The 25548-nt window shown below is 35.0% G+C and overlaps 1 protein-coding gene across 8 annotated transcripts in view; it reads right to left on the bottom strand.

The window, feature by feature from the left end:
• Positions 1–808: 808 nt before the first annotated feature.
• The window catches only part of FAM210A (family with sequence similarity 210 member A), a 31417-nt gene continuing 6677 nt past the window's right edge, over positions 809–25548 (bottom strand). For 2 of the 8 annotated variants that reach the window (XM_027852350.1, XM_027852344.1), the window contains 3 exons: positions 10560–11045; positions 3533–3644; positions 809–2041 (listed from right to left, as the gene is read on the bottom strand). In XM_027852350.1, coding sequence (XP_027708151.1) covers positions 1808–2041; positions 3533–3644; positions 10560–11005 — 792 coding nt within the window. In that variant the 5' untranslated portion in view covers positions 11006–11045 and the 3' untranslated portion in view covers positions 809–1807. Of the gene's footprint in view, positions 2042–3532; positions 3645–10559; positions 11046–11470; positions 11541–14690; positions 14932–20700; positions 20794–20963; positions 21026–25548 lie in introns of those variants that run through there. The other 6 variants (XM_027852343.1, XM_027852348.1, XM_027852351.1 and 3 more) reach the window with 6 other exon arrangements.

A 25548-nucleotide genomic window follows, 5' to 3' on the forward strand; every position in this document is an offset into this window, starting at 1 on the left:
CACAGAATAAAGCACACTTGTTTTGGCCAATTAATTTGTTTTTCTTGATTTAAGCACATTTGTTATAAAGATTTTTGTTTTGTTTTTCAACTGGGGAGGGGAGATGAGAGGGAATCTGGTTAATTAAAAATAAAATTTTAAAAATGTTCTTTGCCATTTTGAAATATTATATTATATTAAACTTTTCTATACCAGCAGAACCGAAAGATTATTCAAAGCCCCTGCACTTCAAAATAAGAAAGCACTCTTCCAACTGCAATCCTCATAAGAAGTTTATGGGATATTAATTTATAAAATGTTCTAATACAATGACTAGGTTAATGAATATAAATATTCCTTCAGGTTCAATTTACCAATGACCCCCAAGTGAAGTTGAAATATTCCAATTAAGTAGACATAAATGGCAATAATAATCAGTGGTATGAACCAGGGATAATGTTTTTAACTACTCAAATTCTATTGTCCTATCAACTAAGGTATATAAATATGACATAAACAGATGCTACATCCTTCTCCTAATACCAATTTAAGAAATTTTTCAGAATTGAAGCCAATTATTAGTTGTGCAAAGGAGACATACCCACACCCACTATGACATTTAAAATATTTCATAATGGCCAAATTCTCCTCCAGTCATTGCCACTGAAGACAGCATGAATGGCACAATCCTTTCAACAAAATTTCAAGCATAATGTTCCACCCAGAAATTTCTGCCTAAAAGGGGGAAGCTATGATTCTTGAATTTACTCATTAAGAAAATGAACATTAACACTGTATCTTAATAGAGGCAGCAGAAGCACTTGCATGCTAAAATATGACAAGTTTTAATCAATGTTTGTAAGGGTGCCCACTGATTCTAAAGTCATTTTCTCTCTACTCTTGTAACTTACTCAACTAAGAATCACAAACATGAGGCACAATTTATGAGCATCTAATTTCAGTAGGAAGCTTACCAGCAAGTAAAATTATTTTCATCTTTACTCTGAGAAATTAGTTGATGAAGACAAAAATGCATTTAAAAGAAAATTTTATGTTCTAGGTGACAGCTACCAACTTAAATCTCTAAAAAGGAACTGCAGACATTATGTACTTACTTTGAAAAATTTGACTCACACAGATTTTAGGCAAAACTATTTTTAAAATGTCAATTTGTTTAGTCATTTATATATAATCAGTACATCTCACTTTCATCACATATATAGTCCCAATTTTAACTCAACTTTATTCATATAAAATTAAAGTTTTAACCAGTAGATGGTTATTAGAATGGCCTCATCTTGCTATTTTTTTTTTTTTAAATAGTGAAAGACTTCTGAGATTTTGAGAGACAATTAAAAATACCCTTATTCACTGGCAACAATGGTGCTAAGAGCTCTCCATGTTGAGAACTGATTATGGTTAAATGTCTAAGTGATGGATAACATGAAGATCATGATCCCAACAGAACCATCCTTTCTATGAGAGAAATTTCTTATACGAGTAGTAAGCTGCTTAGTCTGTCATCATTACAGCAGGCAGTAAAATCAGCAAGAAAGATACTTGAAAAATCATCATGACACAAAACAATAACCATTACTTATGCTGCTGCTGGTATGAAATTAGTACACTGGGTTAAATTTTTTTTTTGCATGAAACACTGATTTTTCTCGTGATATTTAACTTTAAAAAGATTTTATGGGTTCTTTAACCCTTGGAGCACTAGTATTTCAAGACTACCAACCAAAGGTATAATTAGAATATGTCTTTGTCCACAGTTTCCCGAGGGTTAAAGTGCATGACTTTTCTGTGGCCTGGCACACAAGATTTCCTATTCCACTTTTTTCTTAAATGAAACTTTGTCTTTGGTTTCTTGCAGTTTTTCTGTGAGTCTATCTTTTGTTTCTCCCATTTTTTCTGTAATAAGGTCCTTTGTTTCTTCCATTCTGTCCTGGAAGTAGTCTTTAACTGGAGGTGGTGTTGACATGTAGCCATGACTACGAAGATACTTGACAGTAATGGATGTTCCTCCCAAAGTCACAGTGTATCTGGCAGGTGTTGCAATCTTAACAGAAGAAGCAAATGTAGGGTAGATTAGTTAAGGCAAATGCATATTAGCAAAAAAAAAAAAGTCAAGATTAGAAATATAAAGTGTGTCAATGAAGAAATTACTATAATAAATGCAGTATTTTAAGGTTTAACAAAGCACTTTGGATACATTTTTTGATCTTTTCTACTTGGAGTTAGCTATTACAGGAATTAATGCAGGAATTTTTACAGATGAGAGGAACTGAGGCTCATGACTTGCCCATGGCCACAGAATTAGTAAAGTCTGGGGAGTCTTTAAATTCAGATTTTTTCTAGATTCCAACTTCCACTGTGTGTATTGGGGGGGGCAATTGGGGTTAAGTGACTTGCGTGTGTGTGTGTGTGTGTGTGTGTGTGTCTTATTCTGCATCTCTAGCCCATCACTTTTCTGCCAAGATATAGGAAGCTTGCTTCATGGTTACACTTGTGGAGTGCTATAACTGTATTTATCATATTTCATAATTCTTTCAAAATTGTTTTCCTTTACATTACTACAGTCATTGTAAAAGTAGTTCTCCTCTCTCTGCATTTAACTCATACAAATTGTCTCAGTTGTCTCTGAATCTGTTCCTTTTATTATTTCCTATGGGACGATCATGATCCAACATATTCAAATACATAATTTGCTCAGCTATTCACAGCTGATGGGCACTCACTTTGTTTCCAGCTTTTGCTACAATAAATCATATCATTAAGTATTCCTGTACATATAGGTCCTTTCCATATACCTCTCTGGGATATATGCCTGGTAGTAGTATTGCTGATACATGTAATTTAGTGACTTGGATATAGTTCCAAACAAAACAAAACAAAAACCAAAACCCCCACAAAAATACAGAAGAGAACAGGAGGAAACATACATGAAGACAGACAAGGAGTATTGTACTAACACATTAAACTTAATATACATACACTTAAAACTACAATATTCATAGATTTATATGCAATCTTCTTCTCCTGTTCTTTGACTTAACAAAGTATATCGCAGATTTCTTAGCAAAGAAAGGTTATTAGACGTATCAAAACCAGGGGCAGCTAGGTAGCGTAGTGGATAGAGCCCCCGCCTTGGAGTTAGGAGGACCTGAGTTCAAATCTGGCCTCAGACACTTGACATTTATGAGCTGTGTGACCCTGGACAAGTCACTTAACCCCACTGCCTAGTTCCCCCCTCCAAAAGAAAAGTATCAAAACCAAGACTATTCTGGGAAATGTCCACAAAAATGGTGAAACATATAGAAATTTGTCAAGTTGTATTAGGTTATTTTACTTTTGGTAAGCCTTGAATGACCTACCCTTTTATTCTAAAACTAACATCAATATATTAACATTTTATGAGATAAAAAAGAACTTTAAACTGTAGAAATAGAAAAGTTAAAATATAACACTGTTTCAGATCAACAAACAAACTTATGAAGAACCATGTATATCAGTTAGATCTAGGATTCAATGTGTTTGTTAAAATACCCACCTTAAACAAGGCATATGCAGTTAGTGCATTTCCACTTTGGGAATTTTTCAAAATGCTCACTATGCTGTCTGGTAACCCAATGTGTTCCAAAAAAGGAACAACATTCACTCCTCTAGTAAAGGAAAAAAAGAGAACAATTTACACACATACAAATTCTAACATTCTTGAAAGGTTTTATGAAACAATATAATTCATCTTTGTTTTGTTTTATTTTTTAAAATTGACCACAACTTGTCAAAGACTTTCATCTGACTAAAAATAAGTTGTTCCTACGGCAGTATGCTGTTAAATATTTCACAAGTAGGAATATTTGAAACCAATATATATATTTTTGCTGTAAGAAAATAAAATTGATTAAGCTAGCTTTATGCTTACCATCATACAGCTAGGAAGTTCTATTGGGGAGAAATTAGCAGCATGGTCTTTTAATCATTGTTAAGACAAAAAGTATCCTCTTTTTTCTAAAGTGGGGAAAGCAAATGGGAGGAAATCAGCAATCTCTCAGGTTTTACTGGCAAGTGGTGCTTAATTTTGATTCAAAATTCATTATTTCTAGATTTTACCTTTAAGACATATACAGTATATAAAATGGCATTGAACTGTATATTAACTTTTAAATATTAATAAAAATTGATTTGTATATGGTCCAGATAAACATTTAAGTATCACAGCAAGCTGGCTTAAGTAGTTCTACAGGTATTATTATTTCTATTTTACAGCTGAGGTTCAGAGAATTGAAGAGTCTAGGCCAGGGACACAGGGACACAAAGATGAGAGGTGTTAAGAGTAAGCAAAAACTGGTTGAGAGCTGCATATTGACTTAGAAAACCACAAATTATCATTATCTATGATATATTACATTTTTATTTACTTTGTCAAACATTTTCCAATTATACTTTAATCTGGGTTTGTGAGTTTGATACCTCTGACATAGATGATAGAGGTGGGACCTAAAGTCAGGTTTTCCTAACTCCTACTCCAGAATTCACTACATTGAGTCTCTTAAAACAAAGATACACTGAAAATGCAAATGTCATTCTATATTCTAATATAAAAAAATATATTGGTACTCTACATAGTTTGGTAAGAACCTCAGCCTAACATAATTAGCCTACATGTAACCAAATAATCTATAGAGTTAACTCTTTAAAAAAGAAAAATATTATTCCTAGTTACTCTTACTCTAACCTCTGTATTCTGCTTTAGTTTTGTATGGGTAGTTTAACATTGGCACAAAAAACATATGGAAAGTAGAGACAATTATCCATGATTTTAACAAAGCTGAAAAAACAGAACACTGAATTAGAGGCCTAAATTATGTGGTTATATGTGCTTAGTGACATAAGTCCTTTTCTGTGATTTTTTCCAGTATGAATTCTGTAACATTAATGATCAATTCTTCCCTGATATCATATGTAAATGACTAAACATTTATCAAAAATCTTTATAATTATCATTAATGATAATATACTACCAGAAAGGTTGTTTGAAATAATCATCTTAACCACTCAAGTGGTCTTTTCTGCCTCCACTTTTGATTAAACTCTACTGGAATAATAAAACCTTACATCTGGAGTGACCCTTAAGTTACCTAGTTCAAACCCATTTGTTCTAGTAATATAAGGGGAAAGCCAGATCCCTTCTCAAATAGATTCCTATGCACAGAAGAATCCTATGTTTGGTGACTTGTTACTACAGATTTGGAGATAGTATGGTCCTACATATAATTACAGATATAATTACAATGCTTAACCTGGTGCCTGGCACATAGTAGGCACTTAATAAATGCTTATTGCTTGATTGAATGACATACAAAAAAAGGATGAAATAACAAGGTGAGTCCATAAAGTAACATTATCTTCCAATACCAGCATTATCATAAAGAAGTTCAACTGTTCCTACAGATGCAATAACTAGACACAGTAATTCTGAAGGGCAGCTAGGTAGAGCAGTGGATAAAGCACTAGGCCTGGAGTCAGGAAGACCTGAGTTCAAAAACTGGTCCCGCCAATTTTAGCTGTGTGACCCGAGGCAAGTTACTTAATCCCATTTGCCTCAGTTCCTCATCTATAAAATGGGGACACATTGGAAAAGTAAATGCAAACCACTCCAGTATTTTTGCCAAGAAAACCCCATGGACAAAAAAAGTCTATGTGGTCACGCAGAGTTGGACACAATTGAACAACAAGTGTTAGTCCAATTTAACAATACCAATAAAATTATATAGGGCTTCATTTGTTTCTCCAGAGAGGCATCATGGTTTTGTAACCTATAAAGCCTTGTACTTAGGCTGTATCTACATCACACCAAAATACGTAGGTAGAAGTGAAAACTTTGGATCAATTTGTCCATGCAAGGTCAGATAATCATATTGTCTAACATAACTGATTTAGTTTTTTGCCTTCCACTTATATTATCTAGGGCTATGTAAAATCATACCAAAGACTAAGAAACCTGTATCTTCTCCATGAAGATCTGCCATTATTAATGGACACATTCTGAACATCTGTTCATACAACCATTATTACTGTTTCCACAATTGTAAACTGGAGATGCCAATATCTGGCCTCCATTATCTATAAATGACTGAAGTGAAAATTTATTTTACTTTTTAAAAAGCAAAAGAAAATTCTAAACATTTTAAATCTGTTAAGAATTTTGAGGTTTTAAAAAATGGGCCCTACCTAAATTTTACAAACCTTTATTCTACCTTTTGCTGACACTTCCTGGTGAGTGTCGGCCAATGTGAAAGAGAATGACACTCATGTCCAACCATGATTTTATTTTATGGTGATCCACTTTAAGATGAGATTTCCCCAAATCTCTTAAAAATAGAGAGTTTTATTCTGTACTCAATCTACCAGGCAAAATCTACATTTTGAGTAGGGAAATGGTCATTTTGGAATAGAAATGAAATATCTGCTTAAGGGAGACAGACTACCAAAGTAAAATATTTTGATAACTTTATCATTGATTCGTGCTAAACTTAGAACATTTTTGCTATGCTCCTAGAATGAAGGATGAGGCCAGTTGGTTGGAGTAACTAGAACACTAGTTCGATAATGTAGTCTGATATCAAGGGCCTATTGCTTCCTTTCGTTGCCTATTAAAATAAGTAACATTCAAAGTCCAGGGAAAAATATTTTCAGGTTCAACCAAAATAGTACAGGACTAAATTAATTACAGGTGGTCTCCCTCTAGATGGGACTGAAAGTTTGCATTTAATAAAACCAACTACAATTACTATTGTTCACATGAAAAGATACACTGCTTTTTTTCTTTAAAAATTTTCTTTCCCTCTCATTTCCTGACATTACTTTCTTATGTATTGGTTGTTAGCTTGAGAACAAAGCAATTTTCAGGATTATGAGTTACAGGATTAATGTTAAGAAAAATTTATATACTTTAATCATTTAAAAAAAGACTGCCTTGGGAAACAAAGACAATCTATTAAAGTTCAATGACATGGCAATGTACCAGAACTGGGCCTGGTAAAATTTAACTGCTATTTTAGTTTGTCATAGTTGCTGGAACCACTAAATTCCAGCTTTATGAATAGCAAAGAGACAAGGCAGGATAGTAAGAAAGGAGGACAAATTTTGCCTCCTTTCCTCACCGAGAACATCCAGATTTCATGATCAGTCAACAGGAAAGGAAGAAGGGAGATTTTTACACTATAGACAATGGTGTTGCACAGCATCACAATAACTATCTTAATTATACTGAGTTGACTAGATTATATGCCTTTGGGCATCTGCCCTTACTCAGTTACAGAGAAACCTTCCCAAAGAAGATAAAAGACAAGCTATAAGAAAATGAGATAAAAACAAAATACTTGGAGTGGCTACATGAGGAGCTTTGGTTTAGTTACTAGAAAATGAATTCATCTCCTAAAGCTAAAGAGACTAACTCCACTGTAAGGACCTATCCTTTATGAAGTGCAGTAAAAGCAAAGAGTATTTGTCTTTCTGGGGGAAATGACAATCAGAGTATATTTCTCAATAACTCTACAAAGAAAATCAAGTTTAACATTTCTTTCTTTTCTTTTCTTTTTTTTAGGCAGTTGGGGTTAAGTGACTTGCCCAGGGTCACACAGCTGGTAAATGCCAAGTATCTGGTCTGAGGCTGCATTTGAATTCAGGTTCTCCTGACTTCAGGGCCGGTGTTCTATCCACTGCGCCATCTAGCTGCCCCATCAAGTATAACAATTCAACTAAGCAATAGAGACTGGTAATCCTAAAACCATTTTAATTTAGAAATGGTGGGAAATTTTGTCTTTCAATTATGGAAAAGAAAAATCTTTTCCTGGTCCTATTAGATATACTGGAAAATATGATTAACAAACAAAGTATGACAAGGAGATTTGTGCTAAATTTAGAACACTTTGCTCAATAGCTCATAAAAAAGGGGATAATGCTATTTAAATAGTTTTAATAATACAATCTGATAGCAAAGCCCCATTGTTTCCTTTCTTTTCCTATTTAAACAGGCAACATCAAAATCGTAGGGAGAAATACTTTTTGAGTTCAACTAAAATAGTATAGTATGAACAAACGGTATAAAGATGGTAATCTCTAGAAGACAGGAATTATTTAATAAAAGCATACACAATAAAAAGATATGAAAACAAAAAAAAAATGAAAAGGCCATAGCTACAGGGATCTTAGGATTAGCTAGAAGGGGCCTTAGAGGTCACCTAATCCAACCTACTCATTTTGCAGATGAGGAAATCAACATTAATAATTACACCTCTTTAATTCTATTAATAATTACACCTCTTTAATTCTATGTTGCTGGTACGCTAGTTAGTCTGTATGTACATATCCAATTCATCTTCTTGGGTAGAAGTAGTCTTGTGATAACGAGGAAATTTTTTCTTTCCAAATAGTCAATTTCACATATAAAAACTACACGATAGCAACACCTGAATATATTGTAGAATTAACCTAGACCCTAAATTTTTTCTGTAGTTTAACATAGCTGGGTACATAATCCAGCACTGAAAACATACTATCCTCCATAAGAAAGTTCTGGCTCTTTTGCTGGTCCAAAAAAAGGCTAGATGATGACCTCTGTCCATGGGCCCTATTTTTGTCATTGGTTACTTTTCCTGGGACCACCATCTCACGAAGGACCTCAGCCATGCTTTACCATATTCCTGCCTCTACTCTTTCTGAAGATGATCTCCTTTTTTCCTAGCCTCCTTTGATGCTGCTGCTCTGGGAAACCTCTACCCTGGGGCCTGCCTTTCCTCATAGGTGACTCCATCTTTGTCTCCCTATATGAATTGTCTTCTCTCATTTGAACATAGACTCCTTAAGAGTAGAGACTGTCTTGTTTTCTTGTATTTGTATCCCTAGTACTTGACATAGTGTCTAGCTTGCAGGGGTGGGGAACCTGTGGCCTGTTCCCCACCCCTGGAGCCTAGTACATAGGAAGCACTTAATAAGTAGTCTATCTTATCTATCACAGAAAAAGGCATATATATCAGAAAAAGGCCTAACAGTTACGTCCAAAGCAGATAAAGCAGCAGAATGGTGGTGATGTCAGAGGAAAAGATGAGAAATTGGCATATGCATGATGTATGTTTTCATTTACACTGGTATTTCTAAAACTGTTTAAGTAAAAGCATCTACCTTCATTATAAATGAGGATTAGATAGCACCTAACAACGATGGTTGATTTTCACAAAGCCAGGAAGCCAGGCTCACTAAAAACTTTTAAGAGCTAATTTTTGATTGAGGCAAAATAGCTTATTTAAGCAATTACCAGCATAACACAATGTGTAACATAAGGTATAAATCATTAATTTGCTATTGTTTTTCTGTTGTAGACATTAGGTAGATTTTAACAAAAACACTAAAAATTGAAGTCTTGCTAAAATTCTGTGTATTTCAAACAAGACATGTTTTATATTTATATATATATATATATATATACACACACACATACATATATATATATTTTTTACATTCATACAGTATTCACATGGCATATTGGAAAGAACCCCATGCAAACCTGGGTTCTAATGCTGGTGCTGCTACTAACTTTGACAATTCAGAAATTTTGTAGGCCTAAGTTTCCTCATCTATAAAATGAGAGACATGTAAATGAGGTCCAAGGTCCTATCTACTTCTAAAATACCATAATTTTATGAAACAAAGAATTGATGTTTACAGCAATATGTCTTTATATTCCTGAAAAAAAAATTTTTAAAATTAGTAACTGACATTTATTTAGCACTTTAAAGTTTGCAAATCACTTTAACCATTTCATTTAATTCTTAAAAGAGTCTTGGGCGGCCATCTTTTCTGCTGCTCTTGTGCATACTTCTGATATCCTGCCTCTCTACCTTCTCTGTAGTTAGCTATTTCTAACACACCGTAGCTGCAGCTAACTAAGCCTGCTAAATAATTTTGCATTATGATATTCAAAGTGGGGCATCTAATGAATAAAAAGCATCACAGGTGAAGGAACTTCTTGGAGTTCAGAAACCTTTAAAAACAATAAAACACTTATTTCTAGTTTGGGTTGTATTCCAGAGAATTTTATCCAAGAATTTTAGAAATGGAAATGGACTTTAGTATCCATCTAGTCTAATCTACAACCAAAAGAGGAATCTTGCCTATAATATACCACACAAGCGTCTATGTAGTCTTCATCTGAAGAATTACAATGTGAAGGAACCCACTACCTCCCAAAGTGATAAATGGTTCCCACTTTTGAAATGGAATCTCCATTTTATGGATTAGACTCAGAAAAACTCATATAATTCATAAATGTCAAAGGCAGGATTTGAACTAGAGCCTCCAAGAATAGTACGCTTTCCAATGTACCATGCTACTTCAATTATTTCTGCAATACTCTGAATACTGTGTTTATTACAAGCTACATAGTTTCGCACACTACCAGAATATGAACAAGATGTCTAAACTAGGCCAGAGATCATGTTAAAAATAAGACTTAGGCATATCACAAATAACAAAAAATCAGATACTATAAAGAAAGGTCTTAAAGAATAACTTACTTTAAGGCAGCATAATAAAACGTTCCAAACCAAATACCAGAAGTCACTAAGTGTACTGGAATCATAACTTTTCCATACTGTCTAAATGTTTTCTTAAATCGCTGATACAGACTAATAGATTTGTCTTGTAATGGATCAAGATCTTCCTTTTTCTCAGCATGAATTCCTTGGGCTGTGCCACTAGATGATATAACCCTCTCTGATGAAGTTTCTTCTTTTTGTTGATTATGGTGAGAAACATCTACTGGCTTCCTTTCCTTTGAGACATGTTGTGCAGAAGATACATGTAGCCAATGGTTTTGAGAACCCTGCACCAAAACAATCTTGGGCCAAGCTTTACGTAAGCCTTTTATGCTTTGAGAGTGCCCAATGGAACCAGCCCCATGTGAGACCAAACATGTTCTATTTGCCAGTTGAGACATAGTCCGTATTAAATTCCACTGCATTTTGATGAATGGTGGTTGTTGATTTCAGTTCCTACAGAGACTAGACCAAAAACAGAGACACACAAAATTTAGAAAGCTGTATTGTACACCTTACATGGTATAATTTTAAAGTAAACTTAGTAATCAGGTACTAGAAGATAAAAGAACATTTTCTTCCAATTCCGCTAAAGCTAACATTAAGGTTTTCAAGTGCTAAGATCTACTGTGAATGGAAAATTTCATTCTATATAGTTATTTACTCAATAATCTAAATACAATAAAACAACCTGTGCCTGGAGTCTTCATGAGACAGAAAAAAACAAAACACTTAAGTTATTTGAGGCACTGGATTACGTTTCCTATGATTCCATTTATGTCTGTATTATCTGATGAACAAAATGTTCATCTCTTTCTAGGTACTGTGAAAACCACACACACACACACACACATACACACACACACTTCTAAACAGTAGTATATATTTACCTTGTGCACTTCATCTTTTAAATGTGGTAATAAAGGGAACCCTGAGGTCTTATGCATTTATCCTACATGTCTGGAAGAGTATATTACAAGATAGGTCCAAAAAAAAGAAGAAAGAGAATACAATAGATAATTATCAACAATGCTGGATGGTCAACAGAAAGTTTCCCTCCTCACCTTTAAATACTAAAACTTTAACTTTTTAAGTGGAAATTTCAAACATATTTTTCACTTTCCTGGTAAAACAGGCTTTTGAATATAATTAAACTTTTCTGAATTACTCAGGAATATAATGAATATTTAGCATAATACTATACCATTTTATGTCATATGTTTTAAGGTTTACAAAGAACTTTTGGTGTATCACTCTAATTGACATACTTATTAAGTATCTTTTACGCGTAAAGCAGTTAGGTGAGAGGATGAGGACAGTAACAAAACAATCCCTGACCTGAAGGAGTTTATTTTCTGTAAGATGTTACTGTTCTACAGAAGCTTACAATCTTGGTACATTATTCTCACTTGAATTTTGGCTATTATTCTTATTTCATTGATGAGGAAACTAATGGTCACACAACTAGTAAATGTTAAGTGATGAGACCTGAACCCAGGTTTCTTCCTTATTCCAAGTTTATCACTCTTTCCATTAAGTTGTGCCTAACTTTCAAGCTCTTCTCTCTCAAGAACAGGCCATCTTTTCTGCTGCTCTTGTGCATACTTCTGATATCCTGCCTCTCTACCTTCTCTGTAGTTAGAGAACATACTGTAGCTGCGCTAACTAAGCCTGCTAAATAATTGTGCATTATGATATTCAAAGTGGGGCATCTAATGAATAAAAAGCATCACAGGTGAAGGAACTTCTGGGAATTTAGAAACCTTTTAAAAACAATAAAACACTTATTTTTCTAGTTTGGGTTGTATTCCAGAGGCAGAGGGTTGAAGCCACTGAAAAAACACATCTCCAGATATCGAAAATGCTACTATATGTATATACATACCTACATTATGTACCAGGTACCTTGCATACAACTACAAAAATTAAATAATCCCTACCCTCAAGGAACTTATATTCTATCAAAGGAGACAACTAGTAGCTGTTATTGCCACCAAATACCTCCTCCGCTCACTTAAATGTTGCTAGACATACAGAAAATCATGCAACCTTATGAATAACATCTATTACAAATTTACATTATCTCACTGTGCCCTCCCTACAGCAAGGCAATACTTTTACTATTTTCTGATTTTCTAACCCACTCACAATTGCTCCAAGCCTCCTATGTCCCTAAATCTCCCATACCATCCACTCTTCCCAACCTCAGAGTTAAAGAACCCACCTAATTATTTACAGAAAAAATAAGAGGCCAATTACTCTAAGCTTCCTCTTCTCCCCTTCTTTAACAACATCCCCCATTCTCTCCTCCTCTACTCCCTGATGAAGAGGTGGCTCTTGCTGCCAAGGCAAATCCTTCTTAATCCCATCTCCTCCCAAGTTCTCCAATGGATTCTCCCCACTCTCCTATCTTAAATTTCTTATTTCCTGGATATTTCTCTGTTGCCTACAAACACATTCATGTCTCTTGGATCCTCAAAAAAACCTGGACTTGATCCTACATACTGTGTAAGCTATAGTTCTAGATATATCTCTTCTTTTCTTCTCAGCTAAACTCTTTGAAAAAGTAAGGAAGCACAATATATTGACTACCTAGCAAAGAAGAATGAGAAAGTGATCAGAAAGGAGAGAATAGTATCAAGAAAATAAGAATATCCAAAAGGGAAGAATGGTCAGCAGCATCAGATGTTACAGAGATCAAGAAGGGGACTGAGAAATGACCATTAGATTTGGTAATTAAGAGAGTAGTGGTATGGAAAACACAAAAGTCAGAAACCAGATTACAAGAAATTGAGAAAAGAAAGTTGAGGTAAACATAGTTTTTTCTAGGGTTTTACCTGAGAAAAGAAGGAGATACAGTTAGCTTCAGAGGATTGTGGGCTCAAGTAAGTTTTTTAAAAAGGATACATAATACCTGATATGTTTGTAGGCAAAGAAGTGGACAAAGGGACACTAAAGATTACAGAAAGAGGGGATGCTTATGGGGGCAACCTGCCAGAGAAGATGAAAGTAGGAAAGAGTTAAAAGAAAAAAGAAGGGGAGTTCATATCTCCTTTTCTCTGGATCATTTCCTCTTTGACATAAGATTTTATTTTTGCCCATGAAAGTTCCTAGCTGGGGCAGCTAGGTGGCACAGTGGATAGAGCACCGGCCCTGAAATCAGGAGGACCTGAGTTCAAATCTGGTCTCAGACCAAACACTTGAGACTTACTAGCTGTGTGACCCTGGGCAAGTCACTTAACCCCAATTGCCTTAAAAAAAAAAAGAAAGAAAGAAAGTTCCTGGCTCCTTCAATTGATACTTCAACAATCTGCAATTTCATCAGTTCTCCACAGAGAACTTGGAAATCCTCCATGTTGCAGCATTGTCTTCATGAGTTGCTATGGCTGAAAAATTTAACATCTGGTAGCCAATCTAGCAGTGAAGTTATTCAAACTTAGCTAGTACTTGGATGACAGACTATTTTAACTAAGTACTAGCCTCCAATCCCTTTCGACTACTGTATGCACTCTGTTAATCCTTAATACTAGTTCATCCTTCCAAAACTCAACAAGCCAAAGATTGAACTCATCATCCTATATTCAGTTCTTTTCTATTCTTTCTTATTTGTACTAAGGGTATTGCTTACTCACAGTTACCCAGGTCGACAATCTCTGACTCTCTATCTCCTAAGCCCTGTCAATTGTACCTGCATAATATCTCCTATATCTGTCCATCTGTCCCCTTCCCTCCATGTTCAGGGTCACTATTCTAAATCAGGCCTGCTCTACTTATCTCATTTCTAATAGCTTCTTAATTGGTCTCCCTGCAAGAGGGGTCCCCTCTCTAATGCAATCTTGATAGGATTGCTAAATAATCTTCTTCAAGCATGTTTCTGACCTTGTTATTCCCCTTACTCGAAACCCTTTGGTGGCTCTCTACTGACAAACTCCTGTCATTCAGACTCTCTACAACCTGACTATAATCTACTTCTCTAGCCTCATTTTTCATTTATTCACCTATGTTACAGCCAAACTTAATTACTGTTCTCCAAAATGAATATATAATTTTTCCACCTCCATGCATTCATACATGCCATATGCAATGCCTGGAACTGATGATTTCCCTCACCTTTGACATTCAGAATCCTTATTTTCCTTCAATATTTATTTCAGGTGTCAAGTGGAAAGCCTTCCAACTTCTGGTGTTTTCCCATTCTCTCTAGTTTGCAGACTCTGTTCTATTCCCTTTTGTGGTACCTCTCTCATCTTCCCTGATTTTTCCAATATCACAAACAGTAGGCTCAGTCATCACAGCTGCCAGTTTTTTCATGTTCCAAGGATGCTTAACTCTAATTTTGTTTTTCTTTTCTCTGCAAAGGAGAACAAGTTTTACACAGGATATGACTGAACAAAAATGACTAACGGGGAGTTGATATCCAAGTCATGGTTAAGTGAATACCTAGGTGTCCTTAATGAATTTAAGTTACCTGGCCCAGATGAACTTTACATTCTGGATTCCTGAGAGAATTGGCAGATGTAATTGCTAAACTACTGTTAATAATACTGGAAAGATCCAGAAAGATGGGAAAGGTACTACAAAACTGGAAAATGTCAAGTCTCCTAATTTTCAAAAAACTGAAGAGAACAGAATCTGTAATCTAGATGCTAGGTAGCTGAACTTCAATACTTGGGAAGATTACAGAATGGATACAGAATATCTACAATTTGTGTGTGTTTATACACATAAATATGCATATACACATATATAATACAATATAAATGAATATATAATATCTAGTTAGTGAAAACCTGAAAAGGGAAGCTATAATGTCAAAGAGCCAGCATGGATTTGTCAATAGGTCATGCCAGACTAACTTAGTTTCCTTTTCTGATAGAATTACTAAATTAGTAGGTGAGAGGAATGCTGTAGATGTAATTTATCCAGATTTTAGCAAAGTTTTTGATAAAGTACATCATTCTTTTGGAGAAGACGGAGATATAGATAAGATGATAGTACAGTCAGGTGGAATCAGAACTGATTAGACTCCAAAAGTAACTGCTAATGGTTTGGTGTCAAAATAGTTGGTCTCTAGTAGAATGACTTGAATGAAGGCACAGAAGCCTTGCTCATCAAGTCTATAGATCTGATGAGCACTAAGTTGAAAGGCATAGCTAATACAGAGGATGAAAGGATCAAGACTGAAAAGGATCTCGACAGGCTAGAACACTGGGTTGAATCTAGTAAGGATAAATTCACTATGGATAAATGTTAAGATTTGCATTTGGGTATAAAAACATCACCTTCAAAAGTATACGATGAGAGAGGCATGGATTGGACAGCAGTTCTCAAAAAGATCTGGAGGTTTTAGGATTGCCAGATCAATGAGTTAGCAGTATGGTGTGGCAGGCAAAAAAATTTAATGTGATCTTGGTTATTATTGAGAAAGAGAGTTTCCAGGTTTAAGAAGGTAACAGAAGTACTGCACTCAGTCTTGATTTGGAATATTATGTTTAGTTCAGGAGGATGCTGATAAGCTGGAGAGCAGCTAGCGGAGGAGAACCAGAATGGTTAAGGGTCTCAAGTCCAGTTGAAGGTCCTGGGCATATTTAGCTTGGAGAAGACTAGGGAAAGGCAAGATAATTACCTTCATATATCTGATGGGATTAGATCCGTTCTGTTTGAACCCAGAACCTGGAGCAATGGGTGGAAGTTGTAAAAGTGGTCAATTTAGACCTCATGTCAGGAAAATTTTTCTAATAATTAGAGCTATCCAAAAGTGGAATGGGCTTCCTGTAGAGGTGGTAGGTTTCCCCTCCTTGAGGGTCTTTAAACAAAGAATGGACAGCTATTTAAGTGTACAAGTTAGACTAGATGAGTTAGCCCCTTAAGGTCCCTTACAATTCTCCAATTCTGTGCTTTTGTGAATTGGTGGTAAAGAAGCTAATGTAGACCATTTCCCTTTAAAGTTAATTATTTTTAGGCTGGAGAAGATCTAAAAACATGTTTGTAGGCTGAAGAGGAGAAGTCAGTAGAAAGGAAGAGATTATGAAAGAAAAACACAGGAGATTATCACTAAAACTAGTATCTAGATGACGGAAGGAATGAAACACAAATGTGAGGGAGTTCGCCAGGGAAAGGAGGTGGGCCATCCTGAGACAGAAGGGAAAGATGACAAAGAATTTCATAGCTATGAAAGTATGGGAATGAGAAATTTCCTAAGAGATTATAGGTCTGTTGAGAAAGAAGATAAAGTTGAAGAAAAGGTAAGGCAATTCCAATTTTTTTAGTTAGATTTTAAGCCATTGAAAGTGCAACTGAGATAATATAAGATTGTAATTTAAAAATCCTCCAACACATTGAAAGGAAAAAAAGTGTTCTTCAATTGTTCATTTCAAAACCTTTTCATCAGGTAGCTCAATAAGTTGAAGGCATGACTGATCTAGTCCATACAATAATGGGATTAAAATATAAGAAAGCACTAAATTACAGAAGAAACCATAAACTCAGGTCAGTATAATAAAGTAAACACTAAAGTCTCAATGTAATAAGATTTTTTTTCTATAAAAAGCACCAAATTTTTGTTTGATATAATCTTAAGAGGTTTTGAGAGGCTTCAGTGACAGCTGTTTCCTTTCTGAGGTCAAGCCACTTAAGTATAGAAAGACTGTCTTCAGTAAGCTGGCCAATTAGTGATGAATTCTTCAGTCATGGCAACTTACAAAACAAAAAAATAAAAAGTAGTCCTCAGTACTGTGTAGTGCATTTTTCCAATAAAGTTAGCAATTGAAGAAAAGGGGGCAGAAGGTGCTAAAGAATCACACAGATTTTAGGGTATTTGTAAACAGTTACTTGGCAGTTAGTACTCTAAATGTGAAATTCTTGTCCAGTATCCAACAGATGACTATACTACAAGAGAAGCTGAATCATATCTATCTTGATATTCTTGCTAATATGAAATCAGAAAACCAAAGGAAATTGTGAGCAAACTGGGAGGATGGCAGAGAGGCAAAGAGGTTATTTTACTGTGCATCCAAAAGCAATATGAAGTATTTCCTGGGACAATTTATCTAGTATAACAGTGTTTATGATAATCATTTAAAAAAGACCATTATTAGGATGATTGTAGTTTATGCACCAATGTGGGTTGCAGAAGATAAGGTAAAGAAATTCCCATCAAGAATTCAGTAAGACACTTCAAAGCAAATCAGAATTTACTTTATTATTTTACTGCATGACTTCAATACAAAGATGAGCATAGGAGAGAATGGTGAAAAATACTGTTCTAAAACATGGTTATGGAATGAGAAATAGAAGACAGAGGCTATTAACAGCATACAGAAGCCTCATGCCTATGGGTCATGAATACTTTTTTTAAGAAGAGATTTAAATATATTTTAACAGATTGGAAACGACTGGTCAAATAATTCCAAATTCAGCTGCTATGGTCAAATCAATGACATGTTACATTAAATATCAAACTCAATATTAAATTAGGAGAATACGAATAAGAAGACATGCTGTCCAAATTGAGGCATTGTTAATCTTAAGCTGCTGCCAACAAAAATGGGAAATGGCTAAAAGAACAGATATTGACCGACTACCAACATTTCCTAAAAAAGTTTAATGGATAAAAATTGATTGCTACAAAGAAGAGACCACAATAATCTAGAAACTATATCACTTTGCAAAACCAGCACTGACAAAAAAAGGACAATACTAGTTTAAAATAACTTATAAAATGCTGAAGAGGATAGTGGAAAATTATTAGTAATATCTCCTTATAAACCCATCAAGAAGCAGTAGAGGGTAAAACAAGTTTAGAGAAAGCAGGGCAAGATACCCACTAAAGCTAAACCATGACAGGAGCATTCAAGCATGAAAACGCCAAGAAAACAAATGAAAGAAAAATGGAAAAGATCTGAAAGGATTTATATAATATCTTAAAGTTTTTTTTTCTTTTGAATTTACAAACATGAACATTTTAATTTCTGAGACTAGGAGAAACTGTGAACCACTATGTAGTTTTTAAAAGGATATATTAAGTTCAAAACACTAGTACCAAACTTGTGCTGTTTATCTGTGTTCCTTTCTTGGCTTTATGCATTTCTTATTCAAGAATCATGTTTTCCAACATATTTTTCACTGTCCTTCCTTTACATTGAAGTCATACAGTATTAAAATATATATTAATTTAATTTGGATTATCTGATTTCTTTAAAAGCTTTCTCATAAAGGAAAAAATAAGTTCATAAGCTATAATCATCAAAGTGGTTTTATTGCAAATGCTTATCCTAAGCACTGTGATATGAGATAACCAAGTATCACAGGACATTTTTTGTTGTTGTCGTCTTTTAATGTACAAATAAAACAATCCTTCCAATTCCTTTATTTACCTCTCCAAGCTTGAAAGACATCCTTCCATTTACTCGCAATTTCCTTCAGTTTTCAGCTTTATTTATTGAGACATCTTAATATTAGTCACTTCTGGTAGCATGATTATTGATAGGTTATTAGACAAGCAGGATCTTACAATTCAAGTGATAATAGCTAAAGAAAAACTGTTTCATGCTTAGTACTCTTTGCCATTTTGTCACCATTACTGCAAAAGCAGAAAGGGGATACCCAGGACTGAGAATCTTGGAATAAGGAGAGCCTGAGTTCAAATTCTACCTCTGACACTTATTAGATATGTGACCAAAGTCTACTCATTTAACCTCTATGGGTCTCTGTTTCTTTATTCCCCAAACAGGGATAACTCCTACTTTCTCTATTTCACAGGGTTGTTGTAGAGTTCGAATGACATAATGTAACTAAATCACTTTGCAAACTTTAAAGTTATATATTAATTACTATTATTAGATAACGATAATATTTGCAAGAATGTGTGCAATGATGCCTTCAAAAGATCCCAGTCTGGAGGATTCAGAGTAGGACTTTGCGTAGAAACTTTATTCCAACAATTGAAAAAAAAAATTCTTGCTTTTTCAATTTTCAAATTGTTTCTAAGCTTATTCTAAATTACTCCAAAGAAAGAAAAGTTTTCTAATACTTGAAGAAAGAACAATGCTGTCAAAAGCTAGATTATCACTCCAAGAATTTCTCAATCGAAGTTCTTAAGTTACAGCTACTCAACTGGAAATACTTCCTTCAAGCCTCAACAGCAATCATGTGCTGCTGCTCCAATGGCATACCCTTGGCAAAACCTTCAAATAAATTCAAGTTTATACAACAGAGGAATTATTGTTGGGGGTCAATTCTCTTCTTCAGCAGTTAAAGATTGACACTAGCATCTATTATTGTGGCTATGGACAATAATAAAAAAAGAGCAACAATTGAATAAGGTCTGTGCTGGCCTGTTATAAATATCAATGAATTCATTAATATGATAAACTTAAGTCACTAGTACATGAAGTCAATTTTTCAATGTGTTAAACTTGGGCTAACATTACATAAATTTTCTTTACCAATACAATTTTAATAAAGACATTGGATTTTGATTTAATATTTTAAACTTTGGATTTTAACTCTACAGTTAATATTTATTTAAATGAACATTTTGTACTTGTAGATGGTTTAAATATTTATCAATACCTAAAATTTGGTACATTGATTACCTTATGAAAATAGATACATTAAAAAAGAATTAAACTCTTTCCATGTGTTTACTGCCTCATTTTAATAAAATTAAAAATTCTAATGTAAGAAATTGGTTATGTTAAGAGGTATTTACACACTCATTCTAATCATACCTTTATTAATGCACTAAATCAAATTTAATTTGATGTTCAGGAAAAAAAAAAGCAAGCATACTGTTTTCCTCTAACCAAATGTATTCAATATTACAGGTTAATAATCCACCTCCTTTATATGTCATATATACATGCATGCATATACACATAAGGGGGTGGGGAGGAAGGTTTATAATAGCAGATTTGAGCCAAACAAGATCTCGATAAATTAAGATTTGGCCGTTATCATATTCAAGTTTTTCAGAAAAAGTTAACCTATGCCCTCTTGTGAATTCCTGTGGAATTGCAGCTTTACAAGCATTTCTAAATGTAATCGAGGAGAAAGGGATAATGATCATTCTTCAACTTTACTAGCAAATTCCTTTCACACAAAAGACTTAGATCTTTACCTCTTTCCAAAGAATCAGATGTGGCACAGTGGAAAGAGTGCTGGATGTGGAGTTAGACAGCCTGCGATCAAATCCTGGTTCTGTCACTTGCTCAAGGTCAACAGTTAGTAAAGTAACTTCACCTCTCTGGGCCTCACAGTTCCCTCATCTATAAAATGAGGGGGCTGGACTAGATGACTTCTAAGATTCCTTCTGGCTCTAAATATGTGATTATGGGTTAAAATTAGTATCATTATCCATTAAAATTTACTAAGTTCCTATACCCATGGGTACTGCACTAGGTCAGTGGTTCTCACAGTGCAATCAGCAGATTACCGGTGGTTTACTGCAAAACAAAACAAAGAGTAGAAAAATTAATATTTCTGTCATGTAGGTAGATAGGAACGTGGTTTACTATTGCCTAGGCAAAAGCCACATAAGGTGTTTTGTTTGTAGTGGCATCAGGAGTAAGTGGCACAGGATTAGTAAGTGGACCATATCACTTAGGAGCTCATCCCCTCGGGAAGTGTTAAGAGTCTTGAGGACTCATTGCTTCGGGGCAAGAAAAGGCAAATCAGTCTTAGTAAACACCACACCCAAACATTTCCACATAGACTACTTATTGCTTTCTATAGAGTAAATTTCAAGAAACCTCACCCAGTCCAAACGGCAGGATAAAGAGTCTTCCCTTACACTATCAGTGCCCCACTCCCAATACCTTGGATTTATTATGTATATACTTATATATGCAAATTTTATTCTCCAGATAAGAGTTTAAACTCTTTAAAGGCAGGGGCAGTTCAATTTATGAACTACACCTAGCACAGTACCAAGTACACAGTAAATAAAGGCTTATTGACTGATGAAGGAATCGGGAAAAACTGTCATGCAGAAGACTGGATCAACTAGGTGTCTGAGGCCAGAACCAGGACTCATGGGAATTTATAGGGAGACAGGTGTTTCAACTTAATAGAAGGACTTCCTAACCATATGAAACTGTCTAAAGATGAAATGGACTGCCTTATAAAGTAGGGTGACTTCCCTGTTACTGTAAGTGTTCAAGCAGAGGCACTGCCTTATTATTGGGAAGGTTGTAGAGAATTCCTGTTGGACAAGACAATTTCTAAAGGTCCCTCCAACTTTCAGTTTCAACAATTTTATGATTCAAAAGATTTTTCCCCACCTTATTGTCAAGGTGAAAATAGTGTTGCGAAGGCTCTACTTTTCCTAGGTTAGTAATCCTAAAGTTGAAAAAAAGTGGAAGCACCACTCAATTAGAGCCGTCGGGAAAACTGAGGAAAAGGCCCAAGAAGCAGCTCTCTTCCTATGGTGGCAAGGTATGGAATGATCCCCTCCCTTCAGAGACCCTTCAATGATCTATTTTGCATACAGCTTCTATACTCAGCACTCCTTCCTCATCAGAGTCTCAGCTCTATTCCCCAGACCCCATCTTGTTCATGCTGTTTGTTTCTCTAACTCAGAACATAATCATAGCAATCACTACTCTTCTTTCTAATAGTTTCTAGATACCTACAATTTCCACTAAGTCTTTGCTCACAATTCACTACTCCAAGGAGACTTTCTGAGTCACCAATTCCAATTTCTAATTCAACACCTAAAACTAACCACTTCACCCCCCAAACTAACTCTCCTCTTTATTAGCTTGGCTATTTCATAATTATATTGCAGAAAAGTACCAGACTGGCAATCAAACCTTTGGGGTGAAGCCTATGGACCTCTTGGAATAATGTCCTTAAATACATAAAATAAAAAACATAGGATTATAAGGAAAACCAATTATATTGAAATAATGATACAGCCCCTCCCCCTCAAGGTCAAGGACACCTGGAGGGAGAGAAGGGGTTGAGGGAGAGGAAAGCAAGAGAGAAGGGGAGATCAGTCTGTGGACCAAAGGTGAAGAAGTCCTGATCTAGTACAAATCACCTTCTTTTATAGTTAAAGAACTTCAGGACTGAGGAATCGTGAATTGCCTAGTATCACAAAGGTAGTAAGTAGCAGGAACTAGGATTTGAACCCAGATCCCCTGAATACAAAATCATCATCCTTTTCATTTTAATACAGTACCTCACTGGGTTCCTACAGGAAACAACAAATAACAAAACCCCAAATCAAAAAACTTTTATAATCTTTAAAGCACAATACAAATTGTATTATTACTGTGGAAGTTCATTATTATAATTTTTATTGTTATTATGAAGCTTTGAAGAGTGATAGACAGCTGAACTCAGGAAGATCTGGGTTCAAATTCTACCTCTGAGAAACACTAGTTATGTCACTTACCCATTCAGTGTCTCAGGTAATTTTTTTTTTTGTTTGTTTGTTTGTTTTTGCTTTTTTGGTGAGGCAACTGGGGTTAAGTGACTTGCCTAGGGTCACACAAACTAGTAAGTGTCAAGTGTCTGAGGCTGGATTTGAACTCAGGTCCTGAACTCCAAGGCCAGAGCTCTATCCACTGCCTAGGTATCCTCACCTCAGGCAATTTTTAAGACTAATGGCAAAATAGGTCATGAATCTGCTTTGGATGAGAATACTCCTCATCTGGAGCTTCCTACCTTGATGAAAAGCACAGATCTGGTCCAATAAATGAATGAATGAAAGAATGTAATTGTCCAGTTATTGAAACTCAAAACCCTGAATTTCATCTTTGACACATCATTCCTGGATCCTGTAGCCAGTAATTCAGCAAATCTTGCTGATTCTTCCTTGGTAATAACTCTTTTCCATCTCCACAGCTACCACACCTTTTCTTTCAGGTTCCAACTACTTCACACCTGTACAGCTACAATAGCCTCTTAACTACTGTCCTTCCAACTTGTTCTATACAATGGCATCAGATTAACTATTACATAAGTGTTTTTATTTTGTCATACCAGCTCCCAAACTTTCAAAATATTCTTCATTAATCACTGGCTAAAGTTCAAAATTAATTCTATCCTGCCATTCAAAACCTCACAATACTTCCCTACAGCCAAAAAGATCTATTCCCCAAATCCTTGCACGTTTATTCCACATCCACAAATAATGGTTCTTCCTCTCTACAGAATTCTTCAGAGTAAGATCATGTTCTTCATGAAATCTTCTCTGATTACTCCAAGACAAAACTCTCTCCTTTTTCTTAACAATTACGTTTATTGTTTGTACCACTTATATTGTATTTATGATGATGCCCTATTCTGTTTGCTTTTTTAAAAAGAGATGTCATATACATAACTAGACTGTAGAATCCTGTCTCAGTTTTCTGAATCACTGACGGTAAGGAGTCAAGGAGTGTTCAATAAGTAATTGCTGATCATTTCTGCTGTGCTGTGACTTAAAATACGGGTCCTAGGGTCTTTTGGAGATACAAAAGATGACCATTTGGTCTCTGTGCCCTGGAAAAGTTAAACTAGGGGAAGAGGCATAATTTATTTGGTTTTGCCTCTCCACAATTACTGCAGGTTATAATCAATCACACAAATATATACAATTAACTAGCTGTAAGGTAAGTAGACTTTATTACAGCTCTCTAATGAAATATTATACACATGCAGAACTCAAGGTCTGACCAATTTAGCTGCCTTGATGCCTGGGATTTAAAACATTTAAAGTAGGGACAGCAGCCAAGTCTGAAGGTCACAAAATGAGGCTTACTAATAGAGAGGTTGCTAAGTATTCCTAGTGCCCAGAGGCCCTCCTTCCTTACCCCCAGTTCAGCTACAAGGGGACAGAGTTGTCATCAAAGCTATGCAATTCTATACTCTACAATTTGAAGCTTAAGATCAAATACTCTCTAATTTAAATTTCAAGGTCAATCCTGGGAAAAGATCTCATAGCAGAATCTTGGTTTATGAATATGAATATTGGTAGAATTTTTATTTTCAAATACTAAAAAACAACATGATGGAGGAATTCAAGACCAGAAACATAATGGATAAAAGATTATCTATCTATCTATAGCTACACTCCCACATCTAGTTAAACTAAAGGTCACATTACATTCCTGTGAGATACATATAACTGCACATACATATATATTTTCAGATATATTTATTATACTATTACATGAAAAATCTATAATATGGACGCTATCTTTCAATGCCAGTATTTTATAATAGAGTTCTACTGTAGTTGAATGCCCCCAAAAAAGGGTACAGAAAAATGATTGAAGGGTACTTTCTTAAACTAGGATGTGGCAATTACTGAAATCTACAAAGAGATTGTAGTCAATGTTTGCCTGTACATTGATATTAAGATTAGCTCTGACTTGCCCTAAAATCTTAGTTATTAGATAATATAGAAAATACCAGTCTTATAGAAAATGCTGGTGTGCTTCTAGTAACAGAAGCTGGGCTGATATTTTCTAGTTTGAAATTATTCTGAATATTAGTCATCAATTAAAATTTAAAAGTTGGAAAAGAAAATTAACCAGTTATGGCTACTAAAGCAATTAGGTATTCACAAAGAAACATTTAAGGCTGACAGCAAATTTAGCCAGGAAGTAGTTCACCATTATTAAAGAGTATGTCAAATCCAGGCATCGTAAAGTACTCAATTTATAACACTGGCTCAAAAGCATAGTTCAAAAGGACACCTTGGTATATCCACTTCAACAAGTATTTAATAATCATTTTTCAGATAGAATCCATGATTCTATCTTAAAAATGTGTGTTACGTGTTAGGGATACAAACACTAAATGAAAAACAGTCCCTTCCTTAAACAGTTTCATTCTACTGGAGGGACAGCTAGGCGAGGTGGATAGAGCCTGAAGTCTGAAGTCAGGAAGATCTAAGTTAAAAATCTATCATCAAACACTTGCTAGCTGTGTGACCCTGAGCAAGGATGCCTCAGGTGTTTCAACTGTAAAATGG

The sequence above is a fragment of the Vombatus ursinus genome, unplaced genomic scaffold (genome assembly GCF_900497805.2).
Source record: "Vombatus ursinus unplaced genomic scaffold, bare-nosed wombat genome assembly UNPS02009573.1, whole genome shotgun sequence".
Lineage (NCBI taxonomy): Eukaryota > Metazoa > Chordata > Mammalia > Diprotodontia > Vombatidae > Vombatus > Vombatus ursinus.